Source organism: Pleuronectes platessa, chromosome 8 (assembly GCF_947347685.1).
Source record: "Pleuronectes platessa chromosome 8, fPlePla1.1, whole genome shotgun sequence".
NCBI classification, from domain to species: domain Eukaryota; kingdom Metazoa; phylum Chordata; class Actinopteri; order Pleuronectiformes; family Pleuronectidae; genus Pleuronectes; species Pleuronectes platessa.
In genome coordinates this window covers 13,647,453-13,663,309 of record NC_070633.1, presented here as the reverse complement: position 1 = coordinate 13,663,309, position 15,857 = coordinate 13,647,453, and the positions used below count along the sequence as shown (strand labels likewise).

Below are 15,857 nucleotides of genomic sequence, written 5' to 3'. Positions count from 1 at the left end.
ACCTGCAGAGCAAATCACTGAGATTCAACGATGAAAAACATCACTGTCTGTGGATTTCTGCTTTTAGTTCTTATTCAATAAAAGTGACAGAATCTGTAATCTCCACTACTTTAAGAAAATAAGTCCCCTCTATGTCACACATAATAGTTAACATGAGGTTAAACCAAGAACATATGAATACACTTAATTTGATCCCACACGGATGATCCACAGACAATGGGGAGAGGTGACTGTCTGGTGAAACAAAATGAGTAAAGGCCTCATGACATGTTGCTGTTTAAATGTGAAATGAAAAGATATCAGAGAGAGATTTTATTACAGTCTGAGTAAGTATAGCTTCGGGTGCCACAGGGAGAAAAGACTGCTGCAGGATATCCTGTTGAGCAATTCTCTCCGTTTACCTCCTGACTCATCCTTCTGCTTTACACTGATGCAAAGGGCCGTCTTTTGCAAGTCCTATGCCCAGCACCACTGTGTCCAGTGGCTCGAGCCAGGCATGTGATCCCAGCATGAGTATCACAACAGCCAGGACGTCTATCAATCTTGCTGTTGAGCAATGTAACTGAAGGAGACGTCTCTGTCGCCCCACCCACTAGATTTAGGTTCCAGATCAAGTAGCTGCTTGACAAGTTCAAACAAAGAGCACTCGGAGAAAAGAACACTGTGTGTATAGTATTAGGTGTAAAACCATCGGAATGCAGGTAGCAAATTGGATTCATTCTTCTCCTTGGCGGTTAATGGTAACTGGTATTAAGATATCAGCAGCAGCTTGTTTGCTAGCACATCGAAAGCGTGTATCACTGTCAGTGTCCCCCTCCAGGGAACTGTATTTCCAGTAAACAAGTTATCCGTGCCCATTTAAACCTGATGCTATAAAAATATCTCTTTAGAAAGAGAATGTTATCTTGCATCTGTGGTATCTTGTTCATCACATACTGTACATAATGTTTGATCCAGAATAAAATCCTTTGTGTTTGCTCTAAACACTTTTCTTAATAAAATGATAAAATCACTTTTTTCAGTTGTTTAGAAATATGCTGAGCTGGATGTGTCGTTGTATTTACAAATGCACTGTGCTGCTTCTCCCAACACACTCTTGCAATAAAACAGGGTCTGATTTTACTGTAAGGCTCTGTACAAAATACCACAGGAGAGCTACTGAGCTGCCACACACATTCAAATGGATTTCCTCGTATCAATTTACGATTATTGAAGCCTAAATTTGCTGTGAAGCTGTGTTCATTGAGGAAAAATGTGCTTTATAACAGGAAATGTTCACAGTGTTTTGGGGCCCCCTGTCCCTGTCAGGTCCCTGAGGCCTGTGTCCTGTAGTAATCCATCCATGACCACAGAGGTCCCTGGCTGCATTATTGTAGGAATCAGACCTAATTTGCTGTGTGAATTCTCGGATAATTAATACATGATGGTCTCATATTTTCTCTCCGGCTCATAACCTTCACTCAGATTTATGTCTAAATTATTCTCCTGACAGTCCAGCAGGGAGAGGTCACAGTGTAAAAGGCCCATTAAGGCCTGTGAGGTGAAAGACATCCAGCAAGGCTCTTTTAAAAAGTAATCTATGATCTATCATAAGGTGAATAATGTGACAGAATATTAGGTCCACTGAAAGGGGAAAAAAGTCACACTATTGGGAGAATTAACTCATAATATTACCAGAAAATAGTTGTAATTTTTTTAGAATAAAGTTGTAATGTTACGAGAAAAGAATCCTAATTTTCTATGATAAATCTGTAATATTTATTACAACTCGTATTAAGACTTTTTACACATTAAATTACATTTATTCTCGTAATATTATTCTTTCAGTTAATCTTGTTAATTTTCAACTTTATCCTCTTAATAGTTCGACTTAATTCTTGTAGCAGTTGAGCGTTATGTTGTCATAGTACGACTTTATTCTCGTAATATCAACTTTTTACTTGTTCAGTTTGTTCTTGTTGAATTACGACTCGACTTGGAACATTATGAATTTCTTCTCAATTGTGATTTTATTCTCCCCATAGTACGATTTTGTTTTTGTAGTATTGCAACTTTATTCTGGAAATATAAGAACACTAGTCTTTCAATCCATTGTTGTCCTGATATTCTGTCATGGAGGAAAGAGACACACATTATAATTAACATGACGCCACAACTTATCTCTCATTAGAAGCGGAACAGGAGCAGGTGGTTTCAACATGGCGTCCAGTGGCTCCTCGTCCTCCAGCGGCGGCTGAAGAAGGAACAGGAAGCCGCTCACTGACGATAGAGGAAGAAACCAGAGGCCGAGACGACGAGGAAAACTACTTCCTGCGCTGCGGGAACTTTTCACACGCAGATACATCGAACTGTGGCTCTGAAGTAGCATATTAGCGTGTTAGCGCGTTAGCTAGCTCACGTTAGCCGGGGGACCGCGCTCAGAGACCATGACTCCTCCTCAGCAGCAGCAGCTCGAGCACCGTCAGCCTCAAACCTCCATCATCATCACTCAGAAAGTGCAGTTGATTAACAAACTGTTTCTGCTGGAACATTCCAGGAGGACGCTGGAGGAAGAGCTGAGCAGCTTCACCAACAAGGTCCAGTTCTCATAAGTTTGACTTTAAACTTTAGGTTAGCATTACCTGTGGATTAGCCCAGCTAGCTAACAGGCGTGCATGGTCAAACCTGCAGCTCCGCATAGATGTGTGACTCATAATATATAATTACTGACTAGCAATATTTCAAATTAAATGATTTTTCCTATCTTATTTATCGCTCTGAACTTAAGCAGATGCATCGTAGTTAAGTTTAACAACATTTTCTGGTCAATTATTAAATCGTCAAGTGATTCGTTTTCTGTGTATCAAAAGAATAGGCTATTTTTTAAACTTAAATGTTATAGTATTCATTATAAGTATTTTTTATATTTTGACTAGTGCTTGTTTCACTTTCCTTCAGGCCTACGATGACTTTCAAGGTTTCTTGAATCCATCTTCTCCCACCTGTGTGTTCAGTGATCTCGCTAACGCTTTGGATTCAAAATGTCGAGCTATTGACAGCCTCTCAGCTTTACTAAAGGATCTCCCAGTTGGTAAGTCCAAAATAAGTTATGTAAGCTCCCAGTCTGTCATTGTAGATTTTCATGTTCAAGATAAATTTATCACATTAATAAATGTGATTTAGGAATTGTAGTGTATATTTCTATAACAAACCACTGTGCCTTGCTGCGTCTGTCACCGTTACAGAGCCACGTGACTGTGTTCAGCCGGCTGTCAGGTTCGGAGTGAGAACGAACCGGCTGCAGCCACTCGGAGACAAGAGGGTCCTGATGACAGACGTTCTTAAGTTTGGGCCCATGTTACAGAACGTGCTCCTGGCGAGCTCCATAGCAAAAGCTGTCCAGGTGGTTGGATGCACACGGTCCCTTCAGCAGCTGAAACATGTCCTCATCTCCCAGCCTGCAGCGGCCTGGGAGGATGACTTGATTTACAGCATCTCTAGTGGCTACAGCAGGGCCGGTCAGACCACACGCTCATCCTGTAATTCAAAGGGTGAAGAAAAAGAACAAGCTGTTACTTATGAGGAGAAAAGCCAACCTGATGATGTGATTCTGCCACCTGCCATTATTCAGAGCCCAGAGATTCATGCAGAGAGACCATCAGCGCCGCTACTACCTCCAATACAAGCTGTACTTCCAGAAATTAGCAAGCCAACACCCATGAAAATGACACCACTAATTAAGTGGGGACGGGAGGACGATGTCCAGGTGCAACACCAAAAACAAACATCCTCTCAGCTGCAGCACTTCCTCAGGGCCAAAGCCAAAAACTCGGGTGCACTGGAGGTCACGGTCATGAAGTGGAATAAAAGTTTCAACGCCTCAGGTTCGCCACAGTCAACGTCGCCTACCATCAAAACACAGAGCTACCAATTCAGAAATGTTGTGACAGACGATCTTGTCAGAGCTCTAGCCCCGAAAACATTGCGTGCAGACATTGAAAATCCGGCCCCTGTCTTCAGAGTCAAACGAATGGAATCGAGCGGCTGTCTGACCTACACTTGTGTGATTGCAACAAAGACGGAATTGTGGGATATTGGAGACATCTTCACAGGGGTGCAACAAGCCCGTTCCGATGGCAGCCCAGAGAAAAAAGAAGGCTGCCAAAATAAAACTGCTCAAGTGGAGAACTCTAGTGTAAACATCCAGTGGAAAACCCAAACTCTCCAGTGCACAGAACCTGAAAGAGAGAACAATTCCGCTGGCGCAGAAACACCAGCGATCAACAGTGTTGCCATTCCCGAGTTCCAGATCAGGAAGTTTGAAGAGACTGAAGTTGTGGTGTCTCATATTATCAGCCCAGGCAACTTCTACATCCAGCACGCAGACTCCCTCTCGAAGCTGCAGGCCCTTGTTACAGAGTAAGTCGTTCAGCATGGATTCTAATCTCTTGACTGCTTTTTCTCAGCTTTTTCACAACCCTCACTGGTTCCCTGATCACATTTACAGGACCTACAGGGCCACTTGTTCCTTTTTTTCATTACAGTTTTCTTTGTAGATTTTTTTTTTTCTTTTTCTCCTCCATTTTAATAATCCACATGTTTCTGGTTGTCATTATTTTTCTCTCATTTGCAGCAGCTGGAAAGCCAGTAGTTCATATGCCGAGCAGAACTGCATTCCAGACATTGGAACCCAAGTAATGGGTTGGTTCCCTAAGCGAGAACAATGGTGCAGGGCTCAGGTGACAAAGATATGTGGAGTAAGTGGAGGTGGGTTCAGTTTTTGTTTTTGGAATGGTTTTGCAAATGCACACCTCTAGATGGTAGCAGTGTCGCTTTGACTGCTTGTAGCCACTTGGAAATGTCCTACTGTGTTTTGAACCTGCTTTTCTCTCCATCTTGTGGATGTAAGATAATAACTCCACTGACGGTGCTGAGTGTGAGACCTCCATCAACGTGGAGGTGAAGAGGCTGGACCACGGTGACACTGCCTGCCTGTCCCTGTGGAACATAAAGGATCTGATCCCAGAAATGGTCGTCCTTCCATTTCAGGCTTTACACGTCTCACTTGCAAATGTAAGCGGTTCCCTGCCCATGTTGGCTGCGTAATCTTTTATGTATGTAAACTAGCCCAAATCTCTAATTTATGAACATAAGATTTTCTGCGACAGGCGTGTAGATTATCCCTCTCAGGATTTGCATAGATGGAAATGGTTAATATACAGCGCTCTGAGAGTGTAGACTCAATCATTGGCGTTTGTCCACATGATTAGTCACAGCCTTATCTATTGCTCAGCGATAAAGGAAATGAATTATCTCAGTTCACGGTATTCTGTGTCTTGTTTCCTGCCGCCCCCCCCAGGTGATGCCTGTGAATGGGAGGGACTGGTCTGAAGAAGCAGTGGGTTGGTTCAAAATGATGGTGTACAACAGGACACTTTATGCCCGACTCTACCCGCAGGGGCCCAAAGTTACAGTCGAGCTGTTTCTGGAAAAGGGCAAGCTCGGAGCAATGAGGTACTTCACAATGAAACAGTCAGTTTATTGTAAATGTAGAGTTACAGAATTGTAAATGGCAAAATGATAAATGGATCAAATCTTATTTCCTGCAACAAACAAGATATTTTATTTTACTGGGTATCACAGTTCCAAGGATGTTATTATCTGAATGAAGTGTTTGTCTACTGTGTGCCTGGTTGGCCATTTTATAGCGTGTGTGTGTGTGTGTGTGTGTAACATTAACTGATTGAATTGATTTGTTGGTTTTAGGAGAAGTGCATCGTTGTCTCTGAGACTGGCCCAAAATGGACATGCAAAACACAGCAAGCTGAAGAACGTGGGTCTCCTGAAAAGTAAGTGGAGTTACAGTGTGGATACTGTATACCTTAAATGATGCCTCTAGTAGTAGGTGACAGTATAACAATTTTTTTCTTTTTTACACTCTTAGGCACTGTTAAAGGAAAAATGAGAAAACAGGATTCTGACTGGGAGAAATACCTCATCTCCTGCTATACTCGAAGTAGGAAGTTACTGTGAGTGCTGGACATCTCCGTCTCACAACCAGCCTCTGTTTTTGCTGCAGACAAAATCACTTGAGAAATATAATCCTTCTTAAACGAGAGATTTAAATGTATCATCGAACTTCTATTGTCCATGTGCGTAAATGACTTTAAGGAAAACTTTGACAAGCTGCTGTGATCGGCAATTTGCAGTAAAAAGGTAATTTGAGGATATTTAATAAAACAGTAAAAAATAAAAATTATTGAGCAGATCAGCACACATTTAGTAGCATGTATCAGCTTCTTGTGTATTATATCTTATAAAGCAATTCATAAGGTATAAGTTGCAAGACTGTGTAAAGCTCTGTTATATTATTTGAACTTATATTTGTGTTTTGGCAACTTCTTTACTTTCCTATCAATTTAAAAGACAACACATAAAATGGGAATTAATAAATATTTTCTGATATGTCTGGGGACATGGGACAAAAAGTGATGCATAATGTTGTAGTTTGAAAATATCATCCCCCTTTATAGACGTAGTTGTGTACTGAACTCAGGGAAATGTGTCTCAGGTCTGGATTTACTCCAGCTACAAGACAATGCCACTTCACTCTGTTAACTCAGATTACCCTGCCCTTCTTATTTCCTTTGCTTTTGATGATAATCATTATTATAGCAATCCTATCTTTGGTTGTTATTAATATAGAGTTCTTGGCAAATATAATATTTGTATATGTATACATAAATGTATGTATTTCTGCAGCTGTAATAAAGTGTTATCTCCATTTGCATCGCCCCACTTCTCTCTATATTCTATGTAGAGAAGTGTGTCACTGAGAGAATATAAATGAGGGTTAGTCCATTCAAAGAATTACCAGGCCCCGCAAACCCTCCCACTAGATCTGTCAGAAGTGACGCAGAAGTGCTCATGGCACAGTGAGCCGCTATAGTTCATCTGATAGTACATGACAAACGACCACATTGTGTTTTCACTTGCATTCAGATTGTTGTCACTCTAAAGAGTTGTTTCTACTGCAGCAGGGAGGAGTTTGACCAGAGCAAACAGTGAAATCTCAATTTAAAAAGAGTAATGATTAGACACCAGTAGATTATGTCTGTTTATATTGGACTGTGGGCGTTTGCATCCATCATTGTCCATTCGCTGATTTGTTACGATATATTGTTTTGGCTCATTCACGGGTAGACTTGTATTTCACAGCAGAGACAACTGCAAGTGATCTTTAACTCAAATGGATATTTGTTGTACTGTGTCCCACTTTGCATCACTAAATATGTCAAATGCTCTAAAAAGGATATCAAAATATTTAAATCAATATGCATATTGATAGTAAACTGTATTTAGAGTTTAATAGGATATTGTTTGATGAAATACTTTTGCATGCCCAGTTTTTAGAAGAACATAAAACCTTAAAAATCTCAAAACAAGAGTTAAAGGGTTTGAATAAGATCTTGTTTTATATAACTCCTGTCATTAAGTTTGTCTTTTCTTCTTCAGCTCCATTAGTGTTTGCTGCAGCAGCTCATGTAGTTTCTGGCTGAATCTGTGAATGACTCTGTGCTCCCACTGACAGTGGCTCAGGTCAAAAGCTCCGTTCACTCCCCTGCCAAGCACAATCAAAAATGTGGCAGGCTGAGGCCTTTTGTGTCCACACAGATTCCTTCTTTTGCCCGGGGTGGGCGGAAATCGAGGCGTTTGATCTGAATTCTAAAGAGTCTTGTTGCAGCCCAATAAAGGCCACCATTGTATGTAAATAGTTTATATAAGAGCATATGACTGCTACGGTGCAGGGCAGTGGCTAGTGGCGGAGGAATGATTAGCATTTTCCAAACGCATACTGTTCTCGGTCCAGCCTTTTGGCTTCTAAAAAACACAATATTTTCATTGATTTCCACCTGATTTGTACACATCTTTGTGTACCACCACAGCTGAAGGTAAAATAAATGTTCTCATTCTACTGTGTTCTAACATTCAGTGTTGTGAGATCAGTTTGTTATGATAGTTAATGCTGACATGCCCCTTACCCCGAGAAATAACTTGGCACGATGTTTGTATAATAATAACTAGCCTTTTAAGTGGTATTAGGAGTGTGATCGCTCTGTTTTTGTCAGGAACTCTGTAGCTGTTGTAAACAATGAGATCTCTCACATAATGAGCTGGATGTCTTGCTGGTTCCCTTGAGAAATTTGCTGGCACTCTGTCAGTCGGTCTGCAACTGGGCTGTAGGTCAGTTTGGGAGAACCGTATTAATATGGTATGAGTCGATCACGTGGCTCTGCAAATGTTTCGCAATTGGCTTCGACCTGCTGCGTCCTGTGACGGGGCACGGCAGTAGGCCGTCGCCTCTGCTTTTATACAGCCGACTGTACCTACTTGCAGTTCTTGTCAGTTGTTCCTTATTCTGCGAAATCCAGCTTGATGCTCACGTCGCACATCAAGATGGTTATCTTCGGACCCGGCGCTGCTTACGCCGCTTGCACTGCAGGCTGAGCCTGGTAAACCTGGAACCATTAATTTTACATTTATATGTTTGCTAAACTATCAATTTGTTTGTGGATGTTCATAACCAAGTAATCTATAAGTAGCCATTCCTGTCAATGTTACTTTATGCAAATATCTATGGATAAAATATTTTAAATGCGTAACCTAATTTCAGATTCTTCTGAGATTTGTTTGTTGCTTTGCTTATTTCTATGTTATCTAAACTGAATATTAATCTTCTGCAGACCTGGAGTCGAAAATGAACTGGGGAACCTTTTATGCCGTGATCAGCGGCGTAAACAGGCACTCTACCGGCATCGGACGGATTTGGCTGTCGGTCATCTTCATCTTCCGTATCCTGGTCCTGGTGGTCGCAGCGGAGAGTGTTTGGGGCGACGAGAAGTCGGGCTTCACTTGCAACACCCAGCAGCCCGGCTGCAACAGCGTGTGTTACGACCAGTTCTTCCCAATCTCGCACATTCGCCTGTGGGCTCTCCAGCTCATCCTGGTTTCCACTCCTGCGCTGCTTGTGGCCATGCATGTGGCCCACATACGCCACATCAACAAGAAGATACTGAAGAAGGCGGGCCGCTGCAGCCCCAAGGAGCTGGAGCACGTCAAGAACCAGAAGTTTGAAATCACCGGAGCTCTGTGGTGGACGTACATGATCAGTATTATCTTCAGGATCGTCTTCGAGGGGGCTTTTCTCTACATCTTCTACCTGCTCTACCCTGGCTTCAAGATGGTGCGTTTAGTGAAGTGTGACTCGTACCCTTGCCCCAACACGGTGGACTGTTTTGTCTCCCGGCCGACAGAAAAGACAATATTCACCGTGTTCATGCTGGCAGTGTCTGGGGTGTGCGTGCTGCTTAACCTGGCCGAGGTGGTGTACCTCGTAATCAAGGCCTGCAAACGGTGCTTTGGCAGCTCTGAGGATGAGTCCAAAACCGCTTGGATCAGTCCAAGGTTGTCGTCTTACAGGCAAAATGAAATCAATCAGCTGATGGCAGACCACTCTCTCAAGTCTAAGTTCACTGTGACCAAAAAGAGCCCGGGTGAGAAGGGTGAGCGGTGCTCTGCCTTCTGAGACTCTTGCCTTTCCGTCTCCCTTTAAACTAACCAACAGTAATCACACATGTCCAATGGGGCATGGTGCTCTGCAGTAATGTCACACACACTGAAGATTTGATCATCTGCATCCACATTTGTTTATGTGTTGTATCATTCCGCGTTAGTTGCTGTTAGAAGTTGTCGGAACTACTTGAAGCCAGTTGTGAAGGTCAAAGGACAACACCAATGATTTTGCATGCTCTAGCTGATTTTCTACAAATCAAACACATTGACGTCATAGTCGACCATTTACCGGAGCTTACCTTGATTTGTTAGGTTTTTGTCCGGCCTTCGCAGCAGCTTAAATTCATCTCATTAAGAAAAGCTGCCAAGTTGCTACGGTGGAGTGATTGCTTGAGCTAAACAAACCATGACCACGAGGATCATGCTTCCATTTATATTTGTCAAAGTTGCGTTGCTGTTGCGTGACAGCTCTCACTTTAATGTGAGGATTTGACGATATCCCACAGGTGTGTCACGTTTGGGTCCTGATTAGACGCCCGAGGTTGCTGCCAAACTAGCTGCAGTTATGAGCTATGACGTGGGAAAGTCAAACCCAGGAGACGAACCCCCGGGCACGAAATAGATGTGAGAAATTTAACATGAATATTTACGTTTTTGTGTTGGAAATGTTGCTGTTCGGAAACGGACTCCAGTTTTAGGATATCGGTTTCTCACCAGCACACAGACGCACCATCCAACAGATTTTTCTAATTCTTCCAATGCGATTAAGCTGCTTTGGACGGAGAAATTCAGTTTGGATGTCGAAAAAAGACTAATTAACTATTTTAAGGATTTTTCTTTAAGTTATGTATAGAGTCTAAATGCATACTGTAAATTGAAAGGAAAATAGTGTCTGCCTGGAGAGCACAAAAAATAAAAAAGGATACAAATAATTAAACCCTGCCTTTATTTGCACCGCAGTAATGTTTGTTGCCTGATTTCTAGTAATTCAGACAGAATGTGCAAAAAAACCATTGGTTTTGTCTTGAAACGGGAGCAGAGCTGTCTGTTAACATTACAATGCTGGAAAGGAAAGTCAACTTTTTCATTTAGATAAAAAAATAAATAATGCTTCATATTTATTTCAGTCAAAGCTTGTGTAAAAAGTATTGAAGAGAAAAGTATTCATGTGAGTGACTTGTTTGAACAGTAGCGTAACTTTAGCTCAGTGGTAGAATGCTTTGATTAAAGTGCTAAACTAACCTTTGCAAAATTATAATATAACTAAAAAATAACAGTTGGTGCTAGAAAACCAAAGATATGAATATTGTCAGATCATTGAAAACTGCCATCGGATATTAAATGGTCAATGTAAAAGGAGAGACAATTATTTTAGAACCTTTTTACATCATGAATTGGTAACACTGATGGTTTGAGGACATAAGTAATTTGGGGATAGTAAGTCTTCATCCTATGTATATAAAGCACGTACTGTTTAACAATGTTAAATTGATGAAACGATTAAATTATAATTATTCATTTTGCCTTTTCTGCTGGGTGAGTCGCATTTTTCTCTTTACAATAGATTCAGATTTTGTATGCAGTTGTACATTCCCGCTCGCTTCATGGCCGCTTCTATTTTTAAGTTATTTCTCCAGTTGGCTCTGATAAATGTTTGAGGTTGACCTACTTTTTAAAACAGAGAACATCACTCTGACAGTTGGCAACTGCTTTCTTTAATGTTACCCTGCATTGTATATTATACAGCTTTGCCTTGGTCCTGAAAATGTAATGTCTCATACGCTGGTATGTTAACCTGTTTTTTTGTACTTTGTAATGCATCCAGAAAACCCTCATGTTTATTTGTAAATGCACATTATCAGTTTACATCTGGGTCAACAATCCAGATAGATTATACAAGGGGTTGGAACTCTATACTGTGTGTACATAATGTAATATAAAGAAATAAATGAATAATTTGACACATGTACTTAAGAGAACTGATTGTGTTTTTACAGTTTCTGTAGAATGTGTTGTAGAGAACTGATAAAATAATTAGGCCTGTCCATATTCTTCACTGAATGGTACTCTTCATTCATAAATATCAGTCACCTACACATGTCTGGGTTTGGTTTCATCAAGATCCATGTATTATTCTTAGATAGCAAAGAAAACATCCCACAAAAACGCCTGCCTCACAGTGTTAATTTAATTTAAACAGTTCCTGGATCTGCCCCCTGATCCAGATCCACACCAACATTTAATGGGTTCTTTCTTGACACATCACATCATTCTAAAGTTGGGGGTAACCTGTTTCTAACAAAGTAAAACATAACCTCCACCAAGGCCAATCAATCCCTCTAAATTAAAACGAGCCTCATAGCTAAATCAACATGACGATGCAGATCATGAAATTATAATCTCCCTCGTGGAAGAAGAATCTGCATAATTTCCTGAAAAGTATGTAGAAAGAACAGCATCCAATAGCACGTTGGTCAAGAAAGTGAATAAAAAACAATCCTGGATCTGTCCCTTTGTTCGGGATCTGTGCCAAATTTGAATCTGTCCTTTTCCTGGCTCGTGTCACATCCTTCCACCAAGTTTGGTGGAAATGCGCTCGGTAGTTTTAGCGTAATCCTGTTTACAAACAAACAAATGAAACCTAGTCTCCTTGGTAATTATATCAGCAGTGTTTTCCACAACCGGGGCTCAAGTCACCTCTAACTTTCTCTCTGCCGTGCCTCCTTCCCGTCACTTTGATTTCAAACTTGCGAATGCAAAACGGCTACTCGTCTCCAAATCATACCCTGCCCCCTGTGCACCCCCCCCCACACCCAACCCAACCCCCCTATGATAGGAGAGAACCTCATGCTATATTTAGGCCCCATGAGCACTTGTGGCCAGACAAACTTACCAGACAAAGCCATTGGCCATCTGCCCTGTCGCTCACTCTTGCGAGCGAGTCGAGTGGCTTTAATAGTTTATATTAGAGAGTTTGCCTTGAGCCAAATTTAACCACGCGGCGTGTGGGTGGGTGCAGACATGGTTGAGAGAGCATCCAGCGGGGCTACGTGTGTGTTGTGGTCAGCGGAAGACCCCGGGGCCGGGATCCTGATTCCTGTCTGAGCTGTATCTGAAGACGGAAAGACTTGACTCAGTGGGTTGTTTGCCGGTGGTTGTGACCAGCAGGGGACCACGTTTTCCTCTCCATTCAAGGGCATTGCTGGGGGCCCGAAGCCCCGCTTTTTGCACTGAGGCCTGTCAGTGAAGCGGAGAGGCCTCATGGACCCTCACAGGCGTGTAATGCCTCAACACACGGGATGTGTCAGCTGACGAGGTGGGTTTGACCGGTGGATTTTCTGTGTGAAAGTTTGTGATTTAAGTGTACAGGAGATAAAGTTAAATATATACTTAAGAAGTATGGTGGCCAAAGGCTGTAGTTTGTTCCATTAAATTGTCATTCTAATAAGAAAGGTTTCCCATTGAAAAGAGGACCTTTGTTAAACCTACAACCCGGTCATCAAGAGACTGGATCTAGATCTTTAGCAGCTCGTGAGTTCACCTGCGCATTTCAGCAGAAATCAGAATTTATTTTCCCACGCAGTGTCCTCCCCTGAATTTGCTGCCCCTTCACTGTACAGTACACCCGTCAGCTGCACAATATATTTTTAACATAATGTGTCACAGGAGCGGACAGTCCCAGCATTACTCAACTGTTTCTGATTGGCACTTCCACCACAGTTCGTGTGTATCATGTTGCCTGGGCTCAGGTTATGAAGGCCGGGAGCCGCCGACTCATGACTGGAACCTAGCCCCCCCCCCCCCCCCCCCCCCCCCCCCCCCCCCGTCTGCACTTGCCAAATATATACGCTCCTAAAGTAAATATAATCCTCTGTGAGTCCACGTGGAAAAGGCCACTACCAGGGTCCCCCGGGTGGGCAGTCGGCTGGTCACTCTGTTCCCAAGAGACTCATTTGGCCTGAGCTCTGCTGAACTTGGTAAGAGATTCTATAGAGGAAATGGCTGAAGCTGACTTTTACCTGTACATGAGTTTAATGTTGGTCATGGGGTAGATGTTCTCTTTATACAAGTCAAGAATCAGATGAGGTGTTTTTGTGTTTGACCTCTTCTTCGATGCATCTGCAGTCGCAGGTCTGAGCTCACACAGCCATGGGGGACTGGAACCTGCTGGCAAAGCTTCTGGAAAAAGCCCAGGAGCACTCCACCGTGGTGGGGAAAGTGTGGCTCACCGTCCTCTTCATATTCCGCATCCTGATCCTCAGCGCGGCGACAGAGAAAGTGTGGGGCGACGAGCTGTCGGGCTTCACCTGTGACACCAAGCAGCCCGGTTGCGAGAACGTGTGCTACGACATCACTTTCCCCATCTCCCACGTCCGCTTCTGGGTGCTGCAGATCATCTTCGTGTCCACGCCGACGCTGATCTACCTGGGACACATCCTCCATCTCGTGCGGATGGAGGACAAGCACAAAGAAAGGGAGCTAGAGAGGGAGAGGGCCCAAGCTGAGCACCCAGACAAGCAGGCCCTCATTGTGGATGTTCATCACAAAAAGGCTCTGGTGAAGGACAAGGAGGGCAGAGTGCGCCTGCAGGGGGAGCTTTTGCGCACATATGTTTTCAATGTGATCTTTAAAACCCTGTTTGAGGTGGACTTCATTGTGGCTCAGTATCTCTTGTACGGCTTTGAACTGAAGCCCATGTACACATGTAACAGACCACCCTGTCCCAATGTGGTAAACTGCTACATATCCCGGCCCACTGAGAAAACCATCTTCATCATCTTCATGCTGGCGGTGGCCAGCTTGTCTCTGTTCCTCAACCTCGTAGAAATGTACCACCTGGGCTTCACCAAGTGCCGCCAGGGCATCACCTTCAGGAGAAATAGACGGCTGAGGGGGAAAGCCTCCAAGGAGCCCAGCGGTGACGCTGTGCCCTTCGTGCCGAGTTACGACGACTACTTCCACCAGGTCCAGCCTGCCTACCCCCCAGTGCCCAGCTACAACCTCTCCCCTCTATCCGAGGGCACTGACTCGTCCTTCCACCCCTACCACAGCAAGGCTGCTTATAAACAGAATAAGGACAACCTAGCGGTGGAGAGGAGCAGCAGCAAGCCAGAGGAATGTGACCTGAAAGGAAAGAAGGGAGCAGGATCGGCCCCTGGGTCACCTACGCAGGCCCGGCCGGGCCGCAGTGCCAAGCACAGCAACAACAAGACTAGAATAGACGATCTGAAGATATGAGGAGGTTTATGTTTCTCTTAGGGGTCTTAAAATGTTGTGAAAGGATCATATGTTGTCTGGACACATTCATACATGTCGGACTGACTTCCCTCTTTAAGATGGCACAGGTTTGACTCATTCCAGCTTCGTGAGGGGAATGACATTTACTGGGCACACAAAGAAGCTGTGATGTGGCTCAACAAAAACATTTCTATCAACCGAGACTTATTTTTTCTGCCCCATAATCATTTGATCTTTTTTTTTTCCTTTCTTTCTTATTGTTGCATAAAGTGTTTGTGATACACCATTTTTGGCAAAGCCCTTATTTCAGTTGGTATACATTAAATATACTGTCCTTTCTAATTCAATTGGTTTGTGTAACATTTTTCCACTCTTCGTTATTGTCACTGAGAATCTAACAGAAAATACCTTCTGCTCAGGTTTTGATGTCGAGCTCATCTTATTTTTCATTCACGAATGTGCCGGAACCTGGAGAGCAGAATCCAGGACAGAAAGGTGTTCGGCCCTGACCTGCCCTCATTTCAAGGAAACCAGATAGGGCAAATAGTTAAATATAACTTCCTTTAACTCTTGTGAAGTCACCATCCAGCACCGTTCACTTGCTGCGGCTTGTGAAGTGAAGAGTTATGCAATACCTAACACATTGGACACTGGAGGGACTGTAAACTTATTCCAGGACGCGCCTCAGAAGAAATTGCCCTGGTCTCAGGAGTTCCCACATTTGTACTGTCTCCTTTGAAACCGACAGCCAGCAAATACATAATTATAAGCACATTGTCTTGTTTATCCTTGTTTATATCTGTGTTTGTGTTGTTAGTTTTCTAAAAAGCACTTGGCGGCAAACGTGTTTGTAAAACTGTTTGAAATAAACCTGTCTTAAATTTGCAAAGTTAGCTTTTGTCCTAGTCTTAATGAAGGAGGGGGAGGTTATTTCACTGGAATATGCGTCAGATCTGTAATTATCCTGAGAATAAGGAATGAATCAGGGTTAACTCAGAAGTAGACGTGATCATACTGGTATTAATATTGCATTTAATATTCACACGGAGCAGCTTCAACAGCCACCA

General features: G+C 43.0%; 1 protein-coding gene and 1 pseudogene across 1 annotated transcript; both read left to right on the top strand.

Moving 5' to 3' along the window:
* The first annotated feature begins 109 nt into the window (after positions 1–109).
* LOC128445814 (uncharacterized) lies at positions 110–11,521 on the top strand (annotated as a pseudogene).
* Positions 11,522–13,701: 2,180 nt separating this feature from the next.
* Positions 13,702–15,085, top strand: LOC128446052 (gap junction alpha-3 protein-like). Its single transcript, XM_053429005.1, has one exon. The coding sequence runs from the start codon at positions 13,702–13,704 to the stop codon at positions 14,788–14,790; it is 1,089 nt and encodes a 362-aa protein (XP_053284980.1). The 3' UTR covers positions 14,791–15,085.
* Positions 15,086–15,857: the final 772 nt, after the last annotated feature.